The sequence below is a fragment of the Haliotis rufescens genome, unplaced genomic scaffold, assembly GCF_023055435.1.
Source record: "Haliotis rufescens isolate VD_foot unplaced genomic scaffold, xgHalRufe1.0.p SCAF_5, whole genome shotgun sequence".
In the NCBI taxonomy this organism is placed as follows: domain Eukaryota; kingdom Metazoa; phylum Mollusca; class Gastropoda; order Lepetellida; family Haliotidae; genus Haliotis; species Haliotis rufescens.
In genome coordinates, this window is record NW_025964223.1 from 10891705 (window position 1) to 10911801 (window position 20097).

The 20097-nt window shown below is 40.6% G+C and overlaps 1 protein-coding gene across 3 annotated transcripts in view; it reads left to right on the forward strand.

Annotated features, from left to right (window-relative positions):
* LOC124111021 (dystrophin-like) overlaps positions 1 to 20097 on the forward strand; it is a 480101-nt gene that overhangs the window by 23272 nt on the left and 436732 nt on the right. For 2 of the 3 annotated variants that reach the window (XM_048383637.1, XM_046470561.2), the window contains exon 1: positions 3781 to 4225. The exons of the other annotated variant lie outside the window; for it this stretch is intronic. In XM_048383637.1, the coding sequence (XP_048239594.1) occupies positions 4087 to 4225 (139 nt within the window). In that variant the 5' untranslated portion in view covers positions 3781 to 4086. Of the gene's footprint in view, positions 1 to 3780; positions 4226 to 20097 lie in introns of those variants that run through there. 3 annotated transcript variants of the gene reach the window in all.

The following is a 20097-nucleotide window of genomic DNA, read 5'->3' on the forward strand; positions in this document are numbered from 1 at the left end:
TTTTCTAGTCTTGCTAGTGTTGATTTGTTTACCAACAGATTATCCACTCTCTATACAGTCCCCATGGGTAAACTGGGGTAGATGTGATGTTTGTTTTTTAACGCCACACTCAGCAATATACCAGCTATATGACGGCAGTCTGTAAATAATCCAGTCTAGAGCACTTAATCCAGTGATTGACATCATGAGCATCGATGCACGCAATTGAAATATGATGACATGCATCAACCAAGTCAACAAGCCTGACCACCCGATCCCATTTGTTGCCTCTAACGACAAGCATAGTTACCTCTTAGACAAGCATAGTCGCCTTTTACGGCAAGAATGGGTTACTGAAGGCCTATTCTACCCCAGATCTTCACAGTTCTTCTGGGGTAGAAATAGGGCCCAAACACCATGCTAGCTGCACTAATCAGTGTATCTTATTCACCCAATAAGTGCCCCCGGGCCAACTGTTTGTTGAATGTGTAAGTAGTTTTTATGACCACCTCTTACTTTGACCAAAAGTTAACATGACAGACTTGTGTATTGTTACAGTTTTTTTACAGAAAACATCAGCACTGAAAGCGAATATAATCTCCTAGGAACTATATTAGTTTCATCGACATTTGAACTAACTAAGTTTGTTTACTAGTCACTGAAAACAAATGTAACTCACTGTGTATGTTTGGATAAGAACCCCACTTGGTGAATATTCGCCGCTTATTGTGGAGAATACGGTAAATAAGATCAGTGTAAAATAGGTTACACTCTATGACCAAACCCACCCTCTCACATGAAGCCACATTACACGTATCTGTTTTCAAGTATTGTTGTTTCTTTTGAGTTAAGTAAAGAAGTGTTGAATTAACTGAAACAGGCTCCCAGCAACAGTTTTAGCACACCACATCTTCATCTTCACTAGACCCACCTGGATCTAGTCTCATTACCTGGTAAGCTTTGGGATTGGCATCTCTGCAGATGCAGCTGGAATATTTGAGGGGGGTGGGGGTAGGGGGACGGTATTCATTCACTCGCTCCCTCACTTGCTCGCTGGCTCGCTCGCTCACTCACTCACTCACTCACTCACTCACTCACTCACTCACACCTACCTTGCTCCTGTCTACACAGGGACGTGGTAAAGTGCAGGATGGTTTATGACGGTGCTAATTGGCGAGCGTTACAGACAGCATCTGGTGAAGACAGCACTAACATATGGGAGTTTCTCAACATGGTTGATAATGAGTGTGTTTGGAAACACTGGTCTGACTTTCATCATAATTTAGTTCCATTTTTACACACACCTAAAAAAATCTGCTAAGCACATTATTTGGTCTGAATTATGACATGTTAAAGCAGACCTACCTAAAAATGAACACAAGGATTTACATGGTCTATTGTGGGGTTTGCTTCTTTAGTTTCTAAATGCAGGTATTCAAAGAAACCATAAAGAAGTAGTGATGGGAAAACAATTGTTGTCAGTTGTTGGTAAAATGGTTTAGAATCTGTCTGATATGAGAATGAACAGGATATTGGTGAGGAATGAGACTTCCGGAATATGAACTCTGTCCAATTGCTAACTTTGTTGTTCAAAGCAGCACTCTGCTATATTCCAGCTGTATGATCTCAACTTCTTAATGATCAAGTCTGGACCAGACAAAACAATGCTTGATATAATAAGCAACATTCTACACTGTCAGGGTTTGACACATTTCAAGCTTTGTTTGTTTGTTGTAAAAAATCGAATCTGTACCAGACAATCCAGTAATTGACTTCATGAGAATCGATTCACCAAATTAGGTTGCGATGACATGCATCAACCATGTCAACGAGCTTGACCACCCAATCACGTTTGTTGCCTCTTACGACAAGCATAGTTGCCTTTACAGCCAGCATGGGTTGCTGAAGATGTATTCTAACCCGCATCTTCATGGGTAACATTTCAAGCAAGTCGCAAGTCTGACCACCCACACCACTTAGTTGCCTCATAGGTGTAATAAATAAGAAACACAGAATTTGAAATCAAGACACACACAGCTTTATGGTATTCCATCAGTTTATGACATATGACTTGTGCCAAGAAAACAGATAATTTTTTTCAGTCTTTGCAGTATTTTGTCATTTAGAGATTCCCCTCCAGCACAGCCCTCACTTTGGGAAAAGAGATTTGAAAGACTTGTGGTTATGCCAGGTGTTTTATATTTTTCGGATTACGGACCCGCCGACTCTTAATTTTTGAGAAAATGATAAAAAATAAATAAATCAGATTTCCATTTTTTTTTTCCCCCGCCGATAGCCTCGTAGTCACTTATTTTATTTGTTATCGCCTTTTAATAAAAAACATGAATTTACCGTTGTAAACTAGTAAAGAAATACATAATCGATCTTTGTTGATCTCGAAGCCGAACATGAATAGCCTCCCTTGACAATTGTCTGTGTTGTAAGTGGTAGAATTGTTATTGTTACAAGGGGCTTTATTGTCGCAAATGGCGGTCTTCTGAGCACAGAATATGTTCATAAAGTATGCCAGAGGCATTCTGCATTTAAAAAAATGCATCTGGCTTTTTTTAAATATTTTTTTCCTCCTCCTCCAACCCTGGACTTTAGGCTGAAAAATCCGTCTGGCCTTAGGTATGGTCACAAGCAGTGTTTGAAATAATGTCTGCCCATAGGCCAGTGGCAGGAAGAGCTTAAGTTGGGCCTGTAGTTTCAAATTTGTTTGGGTCCTTTTGGCCTACAATAAAATGTTAAAATAATGTGTTGATTTATTTCAAACAATAAGCTACAGTGTTTTAAATGAGGGCCTGAAGAGTTTAGTCGGGGACTGGAGTCTGTGGGTCCTGATTGCAGCCTGGTATTTTGTTTTATTTCCAACACTGGTGACTAGTCCGATAGTCCCGAGACCTGCAGAAAGGACTTGTTCTTTACTCCCCCAATCTTGTTACTGTATTTCCTCCATAAAGGGGGCGGTCGGGTAGCCTTGTGGTTAAAGCGTTCGCTCGTCACGCCGAAGACCCGGGTTCGATTCCCAACATGGGTACAATGTGTGAAGCCCATTTCTGGTGTCCCCCGCCGTGATATTGCTGGAATATTGCTAAAAGCGGCGTAAAACCATACTCAGTCAGTCAGTCCTCCATAAAGAGCCTGGTCGTTATTAATTTAAATGTACTTTTGGACATAAATGCTCATTGGAGTTGACCTGTGAACCAGCTTCATTACAGATAAGTCCAAGAAATAAAGATATTTATTTACAAATTTGTAGTTTGTAAAATATTACCACTGTTACTCGCTGAAATCTTATTTGATCTACAAAATAAAAAGTGAAATCTAAATGGAGCCAAGGACAATGCTTAATTGAGCAAAGACAATCTAGACTTGCCAAATCATTCTTGGCTGGAGATGGATTCCGTTTTAACTTATTCCCAAGGGTCTGGGACACAGACTGTGTGAAGTTAAGGAAATTTTTAACATCAAGGAAATATGGTGTGTACTCTGGAACAAAGGTTTGTTTTACACAAGTCAATAACATTTTGCAATCAGATCCATTTCTCTTTAAAGGAAGTGTACCAATTGGCAATGTTTCCATCCCACCTGACCACGTGCACTGTGTGTTCCTCTCCCCCATTCATCAATCCTCTATCAGGGTAAACTTTCCTCCTCCTCTTCAGGAGAGTTTGGAGCATCCCCCTGTATCTCTCTAGCAGATGTTGTTGGTAGTCTCGGGTTGCAGCAGCAGGCAAGATACCCCTCTCATCCTCTCCGCTGATACTACACCCAGTCAGAATGAGGGGAAGGCAGCAGCAACGTCTCAAACACCAACACTCTCATACACCAACACTGTGCACCGTAGGAGTAGCCAGAAGGGCCTCAGAGCATTGAATCAGGTCCATGTGTGAACCTTGTGTCTTAGACAGTGCTTGTGTTCCACTCAGCCTTGTGCTCTTGGGGTTGTTATCATAGATTACACAGTTCTCTCTCTCGGAGTGTACTTTTTGGCACCTGACGAACAAGGTGCTTGCTGTGCCATGTTGGCCCAGATCTGAACGGGGTGGCCATAAGTTTTTGGATTCGCGTAAAATTCGTTGGAAATTGGTGTAACCTTTGGATATGGATACGGAAGAGGGTCCAGGTGGTGGTGATCTTCCGCTGGATAAACAGGAAGATGGGGAAGAATCGTTGAAAACATGGAGGGAAGGATCGCCATTACCCGTGGCCGACTTTGAAGAGATGGAGTTTGTTGAGGAAGGTGAGGTTGGTGGAAGTTGACCAGGGGTTGTGATGATCGTGAGTGTGACACTGACAGATTTAGTTGTCACATTACATGCTCATACCAGAATTTCATGGATGACAGTTATTTTTCCCTTTGTAACCTCTTCTTTATTTCTTGTTGTTTAAGATGTAATGTTCCCCAGACACATGTACATGTAACGTAAGACCAATGCCATGTTATCAAAGGGCATGGGAAATTCCTTTTTAGATATTTCTGTGTTGTCACCTTGAGGCTATTGGCTTATTCCAGTTGCATCTGTGAGTCGTAAACATGGGCATCAGGACTATGTGGTGGGAGTTGAAGTATTCCTCCTATTCTTGTTGATTGTCTTAGGGATGATTTGAAGGGCTTTCAGCATGTTCAAGAAGATAAAGTGTCAGAACATTCCTGTATGAATTCGGGTAATCTTCAGAACACGTATCTATCCTGAGTCATAAAAAAGTACGTAGATCTTCTATTTGTGGAAATAAAAATGATAAACATGTGTTTACATGCTGCCATGTCATGGAAGGGGCACTGCTGTGCGATGTCGGGCAACAAACAAACACATATTTCTTTAAGCAAATTGGGTGAGTGACGGGTGCTGGATGTTGGGCAGGACAGGGCAGGCTTACCCTTTGAGAGAACACCTGGTGTCATCACTGACATTCAGTGATCCTTCCTATAATTTTCACCACCGCCTTTGGAACGGAATCTGTTTCATTGGATAATCGAGACTGATTATTCTCTGGCGTTGACGTTTTATGTTTATATTTATATTTACACATAAATCTCAGATTCATGTTGAATGATCATCATATGTAATTTGTACTTGGTGAGAAATCATAACAAGTGCTGTCTTTTTCATTGATATGATGGATGTTTTAGATTGAAGGAGGTTCATAGTTTGGGTCAGTGTTGCGTCATCCCTTCGTTTGGCATTGCTTGCAGAGTTCTTGGGTTTAGATTTCAAGAATAATATCACATCTGATGGGTAATAGTTTCAGTGAAAAGATTTGGTTGCCATGGCTATACATGAAAATGAGGATCTTTTTTATTACGTAGGACATCAGCAGGTGTGTATATGATATGGTACTCCTGCAATTTGGTTGTACAGGTTTTATTACATAGGACATCAGCAGGTGTGTATATGATATGGTACTCCTGCAATATGGTTGTACAGGTTTTATTACATAGGACATCAGCAGATGTGTATATGATATGGTACTCCTGCAATATGGTTGTACAGGTTTTATTACATAGGACATCAGGGGGCACGGGTGGCCCAGTCGTCTAAGGCGCCGCGATTCGCTGTGCAGAGTTGCGTCGCTTGGGCACGCCAGAAACCTATGATTGTGGGTTCGAATCCCGGTTCGCCCCGATTATGTTTCTAGGTTTGTCAGTACCATACCCTTGCTCGTGGGTTTCACCGAAGTGGTAAACGTCTGAGACCTGCATCACTTCGGGCTTTCCTCCCACATTAAGCTGACACGCCGTGATATAACTGGAATACTGTTAAAAGGGGCGTTAAACCCAACTCACTCACTCACTCACACATAGGACATCAGCATGTGTCTATATGATATGGTACTCGGCTATATGGTTGCACAGGCTATATTGCACAGGACATCAGCAGGTGTGTATATGATATCGTACTCTGCTATATGGTTGTACAGGTTCTATTGCATAGGACATCAGCAGGTGAGGTGAGGTGAAATGGGGTTTAACGTCGCGTCCAAGATTATTGCACTTATATAGCGACGTGTATGTATGTGTGTGTGTGGCTGCTTGTACTAGTCCGGACTGATGCCGATTTATAGTGCTAGCTCACTGAGATACCATGCCGCAGTTTAACATGAATACCCCACTCAGACACAGTATACTGACTCAGAGCCGACCAGTCCTTGTTTTAGCCCCTTAATGCCGAGCACCAGACAGGGTAACAACAAGTACCATCTTTTGATGTCTTTTGATATGACGCAGCCGGGGATCGAACCCCGGACCTTCCGCTCTCCGGGCGGAGGCTCTACCATTAGACCACAGAGGCGGTCCAGGACATCAACTGAGGTGTATATGATATGGTACTCTGCTATATGGTTAACAGGCTATATTGCTCAGGACATCAGCAGGTGTGTATATGATAATATGGCACTCCCGCTTTACTACACAATGTAAACACCCGTTAAGACTGGAGATGCTGAGAAGTTGTGCTGCTTGAGCACAGGAATGTTGATTGCATTCTCACAGATAACCTAGCCTCACGACTGTTTCTGAGAACCTGCCAACTTAGAGGTAGAAAGAAATGTTCTTCCCATTATCTCAACTACAGGATTCTCTGGTGTGGGCCCTTAAAACATTTTGGACTGCATACGATAACATTTTTGAAAAGTGTTTCTCTTTGGCTGTGATAAATTATCTTTGGGAATACAAACCCTGCTTGCGTCTCTTCAGCATCTCGCACTCATTTGGTCTTATTAGCCTTCATGGCCATGCTTCATCACTCTCTTTCTCAATAACCAACAAGATGGCTTGTCCTGGAAGGGCAATTTCCGTCTCTGAAATGACAATATTTTAAGATTTTTTTATTGAATTTAATACATGATAGAAGGTAGCCCAGGGAATCTCTAAAAACTGAAGATGTGATAGAGTATTATCGTCTTGATTGGGATTTTTGGATGTTTTTGTTTTATTGGCTTCTGCTGTTCTGTCAAAATATGTTTTGAAAACAACACCCTTATCATTTCAAGTTGCTGTTAGCTACATTTCAGATTGTAAAGGATTTGTGAGAAATACTTTTCTCTACTTTACATAATACATATAATATAAAACTTGCATTATATTCTTGATCATATATTTAATATTCAAATATCTCTGCCAGTTGGGATGCTTTCAGCGACTATTTTGTGCTTTACGTTGTTGATGACAGAAACCAGTACATTTAAGTCAGTAGTCCTCATAATCCTGTGGGGATTCCACTGAGTGAGTTGGGTTTAACGCCGCGTCTAACAGTTTACCAGTTATATCGTGGCATGTCAGCTTACGACCCACGAGCACGGGTATGGTGCTGACAAACCTAGAAACATAATCGGGCGAACCGGGATTCGAACCCACAATCATAGGTTTCTGGCATGCCCAAGGGACGCAACTCTTCACAGGGAATCGCGACACCTTAGACGACTGGTCCACCCGTGCCCCTGTAGGGAGTCCAGGTTAGAACTGGTCCCAACCAAACTGTGCTGGTAGTAATAGGCGACTTACTCATCATGTGGTCAGGTTCGGTGACTTATTGTTTGATTGGCATCACTAAGAAATAGACGGATGACAAAGTAGACACAATTTGTGGATAACTTCCTCTTTAATTTCTGTAAAGGCGACCTTTCGGTATAGATCCTTATGTCGTTGTCAATCAATAATATCACTCATAATAATATTAAGCAATAGTATCAATCATGGGATCATCTGGTCCAGATTCAGCTGGAATATTGCTGAATGCAGCATCAAAACAACAAAGAATGCTGTCAGAGGCGATTTGTGACTTACATTTATTTAGTTTGAAGACATCAGAGACTAACTTAATTAAGTCAGTAGTCCTCTGAAAGATTTATGTAGGAAAACTTTTCAAATTCTTGTAATAGTTACTCACCAATGGTCTTGATAGAGGACTAGTGACATTTTGTAATGCTGTTTCTAGTTCAAGGCTATTCATCAGTTTGATGGCATGATCATATTTATGTTTTGAGGAGAATTTATGACTGAAATCAACAAAATTAATGTTATGTCTGTTTTATTGACTGCATTGATGATCGGTCACAAATAAAAATACCTCAGAAACAGGCAACATTCCACACATACCAGAGACACTATCAAAGCTTGAACTGACATCAACTTCCCATTTTCTTTGTCAATAATACGCATAGAGTCTTTACTAAGCATCCAGGACTCAGCAAACATCATCCCATGAGATCCTGACAGATAAACATCTTTTTACCTTTTGTCCGCTTGACTTTGCCCGGGACCCAGCCCTACCCCGCCCCGCCCATAACGATAAACATGTACAGCCTGAGCACACCCTGGGGTAAGGGGATCCAGGTACTGTTATCTGACCCTTGACTCCCTATACTCTTCAGGGTCTGTCTGATTAGGGGCTTCCCTGACACTGTTATCAGGGTAAGGCTTTGTGAAAGAAGGGTTAGACATAGTCCTTAAGACCGGTAATCAGTGTGGTCAATCCTTTAATTCTGGGGCTGTTATTTCAGTGATAAATGGGGTCACCTACTGACCTTTGTAAATCTTTAGTTTGGGCGGCTTTGTTGCAGTTGTGGCCCAGTTTAACAAAGTGATCTTAGCGGTAAGATTGTCATTACTCCCATGTTTCAAAGAGGCTAGGAGTTTTGTAGTAATGTAAAGATCTATCTGTGAGAAGGGGACCTGGGAGATCTGAGAGCTACACTGATCTAACCGAGCTCACATAGTATACTAAGACCTACATCAGTTGTAGAGCTGAGGTTCTTAATGTGCAAATACAGAGCTATAGATAAGCTTTTGGTTATTTGTGTATTTTGTCCCAGGGGTTTGTTTTTGATTGGGTATCCACAAGTTTAAGAGGGTATTCAATATTTTTTAACCCACCTGTTTCTTGACATTTGGGTATTGAACTTAAAAACTGTTTGGTAACAATGCCTGCAAATCATTTAAAACTAAGTGAACAGTAGTATACCCGTCTGCAACTGTGTGCGGCTCCCACTCCCGGAAGCCATTCTTTGTTAATTTGTTTATTTCTTTAATCACCAATCAACAGCTAAGATACAACATGCACATTGACTCAGGCACGATGTCCTTTCAATTGGCATCTATCAGTATGTTTGCAGCAGAAGCTTTCCCGAATGTAACTGTCGGTAAGTGAATTTGGTGGTCGGCAGATACACAATCATTTTATCAAACAGTTGTAATATACGCAATCGTTTTATCTAATAGTTATAATATATGCATTATTTTTTTTTAAATGGCGTATTTATAGATTTTGTTGCGTATTTGATTTGTCTGTGTATTTCAGTTTATTTTATGCGTGTTTTACACAAATATGCAGCTTATCTCGAGCTCTGTAAATGTTTGCAGGTTTCAATAACTTTTTCATTTCAATGTATGAGTGAAGTCTTACAAACGCCTGTAGCAATATCTGTAGTATGCAATATATCGTGGGGTACGGGTGGCCCAGAGCTACTCTGAAGAGTTGTGTCCTTTGGGCATGCTAGAAACGTATGATTTGGTGCGAATCCTGGTTCGCCCCAATTATATTTCGAGGTTTGTCAGCTCCATCTCTGTACCCCTGGATTTCACCAAAGTGGAAAACGTCTGAGACCTGCATCACTTTGAGCTTTCCTCCCACATTACATTTACACGACTGGAATAATGTTCAAACAGCGTTAAACAAGACTTACTCACTCAATAGCCGCAGCATCTAATTAGACAGAGACCACTGGAGTGAGCTTCACAAATCTTGAACACATTTACCCTTCAAAGCACAAGAAAAGCCTTTCAGCAGTTAAAGTTACGTGACAGCCATTAATCAGCTGACACACCCAATACCACACTCATCAAATGTTTTAATGCAGGTATATATCAGATCTGCAGAATCTATTTACGAATTATGATCTAATGTAACATTTACGAAGATAACTTGTGATAGGTAACCAGTATCTGTAATTTCGACCCCTTAACCTATCAGCTTCAACCAGTGAGCCCACACAGGTCCCTAAGGATTAGCTTCCCCTTATCATACACAATGTATTGGCTCTGTGTCCATTCTGATCTCTGTAATATCCTCAGTTACCTAAAATCAATAGACCAGTATTGCCCCAGTCTGACCACTGTCATGGCTGTTAGCTACAGTATTGATGATACTACCCTCACAACTTATCTATCATGTGGGTGGTTGGGTTACTAGCCTAGCGATTAAAGGGTTAGCTTGTCATTCTGAAGACCCAGGTTCAATTCCCCACGTCGTTAAAAATGTGTGAAGCCCATTTCTGGTATCCCCTGCCGTGATATTGCTGGAATATGGCTAAAAGCAACGTAACTCACTCACTCACATCATGTATGTTGATACAGACCTCCAGATAAGCTGCGTATCTGCGTAAAATACGCATCAGAAATGCAGAAATATGCAGTAAAATAAAATCCAAGCGTATCAAATACGCAACAAACATTACAGATACGCTACAAAAATAAAAGTTGTGTGTATCATCAAAATATTGTGAAGTAACCCTGCATATTCGATTAGAAAATCAGCAACTTATTTTGAAATTATAAACGGGCATTCCGTCAATCTTGCCAAACTCCATGATGACAGTTACATCATGATCATTTGCCATCACACTTTCTTGTGGAAGTATCGTGGTATTTTTGAGTCCTATAAAGCTCTCGAACCCACACGACACCAGTTTGCAGGGACTAGATGAATAGTGTTTTTAAATATTTAACTTAAATACCCACATGTGTAAAAACTAGTGGGTAACAGAAATTTGAATACCCAGATAGAATTACTGATACCCAATGATTTTAAAATGTATGGGTAAAATACCCACAACCCCAAAGCTTATCTTGAGCTCTGTGATATATGCAGAAAATGTAGTCATTAGAATTGAATGGTTACACTTATTCATGATACTACCCTCACAACTTATTATGTATGTTGATATTTACTGAAACTGTATTTTCAGAATTTAATGTTTACAATTTGTGGTGACATTTAATTCCTGGTTGAACTAATGACCGACATCTTTTAACACAATTTTGCGGAATATAAACTCCCAACTCCAAACTCATGTTGGTATTTCCTGAGCAATCAGTAGTAGGGACTATAAATATTTACTGTAGTGCTGTAATTGTTATTCTTCATGCTGAGCCAGCGTTTTTGTTTTGTGGATAAGATTCACCTGAAGGAGAATGAGACACGGAGAATATCAATGTTTGGGGAGAAAACAGCCTTATGTTGTGTTATCCTTTACGGACAAGACCAGGAATGATTTGGTAACAGGATTAGGAAAGGTAAATCAGCACTCTGTAGATGTGGCGGAGATGTGTTTATTCTGAATTGCTGGTTCTGAAATTTGTCTCTCTGATATTGCGTTATAAATCAATTTGCAAATATAAGAGATCGTTTAACGGTTGCTTCTACTAGTCACAACAGAAACAGCTGTGATTATTCCTGAAGTGGGTGGGAATTGTTTTATGCTGATTTTAGCAATATTCCAGCAGTATTGGGCAAACCCCATTTCGGCTGTATGCTGTACCCATGTGGGAAATCAAACCTAAGCCTTCTGCATGATGAATGAATGCTTTGACTACAGGGCTCCCCACAACATGATTTGATTTAATGATTTTTGTAAGTTTTTAGCAGTTTGTGATTTCTGAAAAAATGGTGGTTATAGTGAAGTATGCTGACAACATGTATTGTTGCTCATTGTATCAATCACTGGTTTTATACCAGGTCCAGATGTCATTATTTACAGACCACTGTAATATAGTAGAAATATTGCTGAGTGTCTTGTTGTACAAAAGACAAACTACTTGAAACTAGGGCTGGGATGGGTAACTCGGGTACAAGGGTCAAGTGGGTCCTGAGTAGAACCCGGGTACCCACAGGACTACCCGGACCCATGGTCATGATGGTTAGTCATGTAATATTTTGTTTTATGCCCAAAAATATCTAAAACTCTATGGTTACACTACAAGTCACTAATGTTCCCATTTTTTTCTGACTATGCACCCATTCCTTCTGACTTTTATATATTTGAATTAAGATTAAACTTTATGCAGTAAACTTCAGTGTGTGCACGACCAGATCGCTTTACACGTGTATCTAAATACATTTTACCAGGGCTCAGTAACAGTCAAACTTTTCGAAATCGGACAATTTGTACCTATCTCTTGATACCAACAGCGGGTACCCGGGTAGGGTCGGGTAATAGGGTGATGGGTTCCCCGGGTAGTAAATTTGGACTCGTCCCAGACCTACTTGAAACACAACTGACCTTTGGCAGTAGCACAAGGTTGGGGCGAGGATCTCTGGGTAGGAGTAGTGAGCTGAAAGCAAATCAGTGTTGAGACATATCAGGTAATAATGTTAAACTGGGATTACATTTTCTTAGTAAATTCCAGTAATTGTTTTGGTTGAGTCCAATCCGGGATTCGAATCCCGACACTCTGAGTAAGGCACCTAATCTAACACAAAGTCAGCGATCTTTCCCACTTAGCCTGGTGACCGAGGCTGAATGAAAGTCCAACAACTGGTTACTTTGTCTACACCACATACCTTGTTTCTGCGGTCATGGTCAATTTATCCCTCTAAGAGGACAACCGACTGGACACAAGATGACATCGATTGATGCAATACCGCTACACTGATTCTGTCTCACATGGAATGTACTATCCAGATACCAATATTCTTAGCCAGGACTGAAAGTCAAGGAGCTACTTTAGCCAAGAATGTAAAAACTTCATAGTCAACATTCGTCCATCTGTAAACATCTTTATTCTCAGTGATATGACATGTATGATAGATCGTGAAATGTTCTGTTTGATGATGAAATCCAGCTACATGCTGTTAGACAAGAATGTTAATCCGGTCACTCTGTGTCCGTCTGACTGACATGTTGTGGAACCTGTTTGGCAGACATGGTGTCTGTCCATTGAGATAAGGCCTCCTTGGACTACCTGTGTTTCTGGTAACCTGACCGACTTACACATCTCATTGGCGACCCTGTATTTTGTGTCACATCTGCAACTAGTCATCAAGTAAAACTTAAAAATTGTCAAAGTTACATCAAAGTTTTTTAACAGAGGCTGCCAGGGGCATGGGTTGCCAAGTCATCTGTGCAGAGTTTAAAATGTTGAGGTCTGCCAGGTGGTCGTGGATTGAAATCCCTGATTTGCCATGATTGTGTTTATCTTTGTTTGCACCAGTAAAGACCTGCATCTCCCTCCTTTTCATCCCTTATCACGCTGACATGCTGTTGTATAACAGAAATACTGTTCAAAGTGGTGTTAAACCTAGTCTGTCTCCCAGACCCGAGATAAAAAGTTTAAAAAGAGTCCACTCAAGTCTAGAATTGTTCTGCGCTCCATTTGGATTTTGTGTGTGTTTATTTTGTAGATATAAATTCAACTTAATTTCTGGGACTTACTGTCAGTCTGTTATCCCAACTCTTCCACTTGCTAATAGACTAACATTTAGTCTCTGAAATCTTATATTACACAATATCCTATTCTTGACTCTAAAAAAACAACAAATTCCCTATGCTGAATAGAGCTAGCTTGAACTGCTTTTGTATGCATTTCTAGATTATTATTTTTTCATAAAATAAATATATTCCACGGTCATGGTGCAGGACTAACTTGCTAAGTCCAGCCCTGTATCTGTCCAGAGCAGGTTACCTGAAACGCAAGCATTTCTTGTTTGGGCCTCAGACGACCTCCAGGTGTGTACCCACTGGCAAGTAGAGCAGGATCTCTATGTTGTCATGGAGTCGTGGCCTGCAGTCCGGAAGATGCAAACAAGTGGTCGATACTGTGAACATCCATACAGCTTACATCTGTGACCACCAGGGGGGACCACCCCTCTGGCGTGACCTTTCTTATCACCCAGGTAGCAGAACCACAGCTGCCCTGGGGCCATCCAGCAGCGAGTATCTGTGTCAGTTGCCTAAAGTACAATAGAGACCTGTGAAGATCCGGTTTAGAATTGGTCTTCTTGTTGTAAGAGGCAACTCATGGGATCAGGTGGTCAGGCTCGCTGACTTGGTTGATGCATGTCATCGTATCCCAATAGATTGATGCTCATGATGTCAGTCACTGGGAGTCTGGTCCAGACTTTATTATATTCGGATCCCCGTCATATAGCTGGAATATTGCTGAAATGGACATTAAGCAACAAACAAGAAAAAACAATAGAAATAGCTCTTTCTGAATGGATCACAGCGACTGTTTCTAGATCCTGGATCTTGTCTACAAGTGGAGTGATCGAGTGAGTGAATATTCATTCATGCTTAGGTCAGCAGTATCCCTATAAATAATTAGTTGGGTCATGTGACAAACTTTGTTTGTTTGTTTGTTGTTTTACCCCACACTCAGCAACATTCCAGCTATATGATGGCGGTCTGTAAATAATCAAGTCTGGATCAGACAATCCAGTCACTGACATCATGAGCATCGATCTACACAATTGGGATACGATGACATGCATCAACCAAGTCAGCGAGCGTGACCACCCAGCTCCATTACTCTTATGACAATCATGGGTTGCTAACCTGGATCTTCACGGGAGCAATGACAAGCATGGATATTAAACTGGAATATTGCTGACTGACTGACACTGTTCACTCACTCACTCACTCACTCACTCACTCACTCACTATGGGTCAACAGCTTCTTCAGGACACCTGGACAGATATATATATATATATATATATATAGCTCAGCCGTGTTTGTCTCGTGGCAGACACGAGGAGGTCAGAGCCCACAAAGGGTGTAACTATTTCAGCACCTCATAAAGATGTCATCTTCAATGCTATTAATTCTGTTCCACGCTGAAATCACTACTTATGAATAACCTTGCATGTTAGAGATGTACACTTCAAAGTTCTGAAGTAATGTTTACAGGGCTGTCGTGATATACTTGCAATATTGTCGACTGCCACATGGCTCCGCTGTTAAAATGGAAGTGGTGATGGCAGACAATGTATCACCTAGCCTAAGGAACAGACAGCCCTCTCCACCCCTCCACCTCCCCTCACCTCCTTCACAAAGTGTGGTAACTCTTATCATTCAACATGCTTACGAACTCATGGCCTACAATCGCTTTGTGTAAAGGGTCTCTGATGAGACCTGTTTCATCCCTGTCAGTGCAGTTACATCACGATGCACGCCTCGGCCAATCTAACTTGAACTGTTTGTGAAAGAATTTCCCTCAAATTAAATGTTATTGTTTGAAAAAATGAACGGCGTATTGATTTTGTTTGGGACATGTTTTCATGGCAATAAATCGCAATGCCAATGCAGCCACCAACTCGAACTCTGATTTGAATCAGGATACTGGAGGGAGTAGTATTCGATGATATGCTGCAAATGAGGCTGGTATTTTCTGAAGAAGCTTCAAGCATTTTGAGAGGTTTTTGCAATGTGGATGTATCAAAATAGAGTTAAGCACCAATGAAAGCCATGACGATTCTATTTCGGTTTTGAACCGGAGAATATCATCAAATCAGTCATTTTCAAAAGCAACAACAGCTTATTGCCTTTATTATGTTGTTTATGCTTAGCCCATGCTTGCCGTAAAAGGCGACTACGCTTGTCGTAAGAGGCGACTAAAGGGATTGGGTGGTCAGGCTTGCTGACTTGTTTGATGCATGTCTTCGATCCCAATTGCGTGGATCGATGCTCATGATGTCAATCACTGGACTGCCTGGTCTAGACTTGATTATTTACAGACCGCTGTCATATAGCTGGAATATTGCTGAGTGTGGCGCTAAACAACCAACAACCATCATGTTCAATTACTGTGATTATGAGCATTTCACAAGATCATATAAAGGAAATTTATTGTGTTTTTCTTTTTTCCTTTTATATTTATCCATCTTAGCAATAGAGGAACAGTACAGTTAATGCAGTGATTTCCTAAACTGAAATATTAATGTGGTAAATGTTATTCTTCTCTTCATCTGTCTGCCTTGTGGGGATCCAGAGTTGGAGTGAGTCCCCAGCAACCTGTACTGGTTATAAGAGGCGACTTAGATCTGGTGGTCAGACTCAGTGATTTTGTTGCATGTGCGTCATCACACCCTGACAATGGGGATCAGTAGCTGGATTGTCTGGTCCAGACTCCATTATTCACAGGCGACATTGTACCACTTGAATATTGCTGAGTGCGTTAAACGACAAACAAGCATGTGGTGACGTAGCTATAGTATCCGTATCACTGCTGGTCCCTATAAATGATTGTCATATTGACTTGTCGAGCCATGAGCTACGGGCTGTCCCGTAGTGTTTTCCTAATAGATCCCCGATTCGAGAAACTACTGCACTAACAACCAACCCTAATGTCTATGAATCATGATGCTATGAAAACTGCAACACAATACCATGGTGACAAACATGTTGGATATTCAATGCTGTTGATTATGATATTAATTTTATTATATGAATAAATGGCTTGTTGCCTTGTTCCCAATAATTATTACACTTACAAATAAAGCTGTTGTCAGTGAAAAACAAGGTGATGTACCCAAATTAAAACGAAGCAGTTGGTGTCACAAGCTCTGACATGAAAGGGATATTTTTTGTGAAGGACCTACTTAATTTGGAACCAGATGATTTCAAAACACATTCAGTTGCATCACTTACAACCTGAAAACCCTGTTCAATCTTACCTTGAAGTGACTGACTTCGTTGTCCCGCCTTATTGAACCTGACAGTGGCCCTGTTGAAGGCGTCCCCCTGGGATCTGGTCAATAAGAGATCAGTGGGTGGAAAATTACACTTTGTGTGGCTAACAGCCTCACTGTAGGGCATCATTTAGGAATCCTGCTTGGCAGTTTTTATAAAAAAAAAAGATCTGGAAACTATAAAGTAGGGGTGCTCTCAAAAGCTGTGTGGACATTTAAATGGACAGTTTTTGTCTAATTGAAATTTGAAGTTTGAATTAGAAAAGGAAACGGAAAAAGATAATAGATCGAAAATGAACTCTTGAATTAATAAAGAATTAAGCCCAAAGTTGGAGTAATGTGATCTCTGTAATTTTTTATATTGATTCAACAAGGATGTTTTTTTCTTTTACATCAGATTGTGCTTCTGAAACAGAAAGATTTCTAAGCCCTGCTGTGTCTGATGTTTTTAAAAATCATATTTTCTGTATGTTACTAAAAATGGATGGTAAAGTGTAGGCTAGTGGTTCAAGTGTTGCTATGTTGCTGAAAACTTGGTTTGATTCCCCACATGGATGTGAACGAAGCTCATGGTCGTAAGAGGCAACTACTGAGAGTATATATTGGGTGGTTGGACAGGGACATGGTTGGTGTCATGTCATTGCAGCCCGACTGAATAGATTGTGGCTCATGATATCAATCACTGGTTTGCTGGCCCTGATGCTTTTACTCATATGGTTGGAACATTGCAGAAAATGGTGTTAAACAATGAAAAAAGCTTACTTCAGTTGAAATGGAATTTCCATAAAAATTATGAATTTCTAAACTTTAAGTCGTTGATCATCAGACAGACTTCGCAACCAAAAATAGTCTGACATTAAAAGTGACCAATTTTAGCCCAATGAATCATCTAATATTAGAGTATGAATATTCTTTGATTATCCCATTTGATATCTTAATTGAGAATCATCAATCATTCTGAAGTTGGGCTCTTATCTGAAACTGGGCTTATCATAAATGTATTCAATCTTCTACAAATTATCGAGGTCATTACGGACAGGTCGACCTTAGTGTAGCATTAATCGCAGGGACCAGGGTAAAGAGCCTTTGAAGAAAGTCCTTGATGTAATTAGTGATAAAAGAGTGGGTACTTGATGGTTAATGGTAGAAAATCCTTTGTTCTTCTGGCTTAACAAGGTTACAGTGTGAGTGAGTGAGTTGGGTTTACGCCTTTTTAAACTCTTCTTTGAACAGTGTTTCAGATACATCACTGCATGTCAGTGATAGTTCATGGAAGAACCTCTGTTCATCTATCTTAACAAGGGTACAGCAGAGCAGCTGTGAGTGAGTGAGTGAGTGAGTTGGGTTTACGCCTATTTAAACACTGCTTTGAACAGTGTTTCAGATACATCGCTGCATGTCAGTGATAGTTCATGGAAGAACCTCTGTTCATCTATCTTAACAAGGGTACAGCAGAGCAGCTGTGAGTGAGTGAGTGAGTGAGTTGGGTTTACGCCTTTTTAAACTCTTCTTTGAACAGTGTTTCAGATACATCACTGCATGTCAGTGATAGTTCATGGAAGAACCTCTGTTCATCTATCTTAACAAGGGTACAGCAGAGCAGCTGTGAGTGAGTGAGTGAGTGAGTTGGGTTTACGCCTATTTAAACACTGCTTTGAACAGTGTTTCAGATACTGAATGTCAGTGATGGTGTAAGACAAGGGCACTGGTGCGTTGCTGACACACCAATGATCATATCAGGCGAATAAAACATTTGATCTATGATCAGAGGATCCTGGCATGTGAGGGGACACAACTCTGTATTACGAATGAGTTTGGCTCCTCTGATAACACCTGTGCCCCAATAACATGTCAGTGTAGGTGTGATGCCACTTGTAGATAGTTGTGTCCTGTTTCAGCAGTGAGAAGATGGTCATTATCATAATTGTTGCATTATTAAAAAAAATATTTTTTTTTATCATATTGTTTAACACAAAACTGAAAAAAAAGCTTGCTCCAGTTGTACCATAGCTTTTATCACCATCCAAGAACTGTCGGTACTTTATGCCACTCATGTAAATTTCTTGCATTTCACGATTTAAAACCTGTCACTGAAAGAAATGAGGTTTTAGAAACAACGGAAGTAAAAAACAACCTGTCTTCCCTATGTTTGGATGGACTGAATGAAACTGTCAATAAATTAGGTAACAAAGGAAATAACAATGTCAAGAACTGTCAATGAACACTGCCGACAGAGAAGAAATCACGTCCTAATTGTCAATGAGGTCTCATATTCGCAGCTGCCCTTATGAATAGACTATTTCCGACCATATAGCCTCATTTCCCAGCTTGCACTGCTTGTATCCATATGTCAATCAGCCAGGCAGCCCACGTGGGCGAGGAATACCTGCAGGCGCTGACCTTGATACTCTACTTCACACTAGGTAGTAGAAACATCTCTTTAGGCTACACAATCTTTTTACTTGCTTAACGGATCGGCTGATGGAAAATTTTGTTGAAATGAAAAAAAAATAATTCAGATATATGCTCTTTTATATATCATGCTGATAAGCTGATTGCATTCTTCTCCAAAAGAATATTATTTTTAAACAAGGACCCACTGAAGTTGACATATATTAAACATGGGAATTAAAATAAAGTTAGTTGTTTTGCCTGAAACTGATAGGCTGCATAGATGCACAACAGTCTCCCTGCCTGATTCGTCAGGTTTGCATTGCTTAAAGCAGCAGCTGGGGCGGTCGGGTAGCCTAGTGGTTAAAGCGTTCGCTCGTCACGCCGAAGACCCGACATGGGTACAATGTGTGAAGCCCATTTCTGGTGTCCCCCGCCGTGATATTGCTGGAATATTGCTAAAAGTAGCGTAAAACCAAACTCACTCACTCACTAAAGCAGCAGCTGTGTTGCAGGGTCTCTTTCCACATTGAACCATTTATATTTTTTATACTAGCTGACCTGTAGTGGAAGAGATAACAAAAATAGATTTGCTTTTTGCTTTTTGCTTTTTTCCCATACCTACTGACTGCATAAAACATGTACTGCAAGTAAAAAAAAATATGGCCTTAGCCATGAATCAACATACAGGGCTCAGTACCACTTGTAATGACCACAGCTGTGCTGATATTCTGTGATCATGATGATACTGAAAATAAAGACAACGAGAACGGATTTGCTTTTTGCTTTTTTTCACCCCCTTCTGACTGTATAAAATCTGTATAGCAAGAAAACAAAAGTGTGGCCTTAGCCATGAATCGACACGCAGGGCTCTAAAACACTGGTAGTGACCGCCACTTCACACAGCTGTGCTGATATTCTGTGATCTTGGTGATACTGAAAATAAAGACAACGAGAACAGATTTGCTTTTTGCTTTTTTCCCCACCTTCTGACTATAAAATCTGTATAGCAAGAAAACAAAAGAGTGGCCTTAGCCA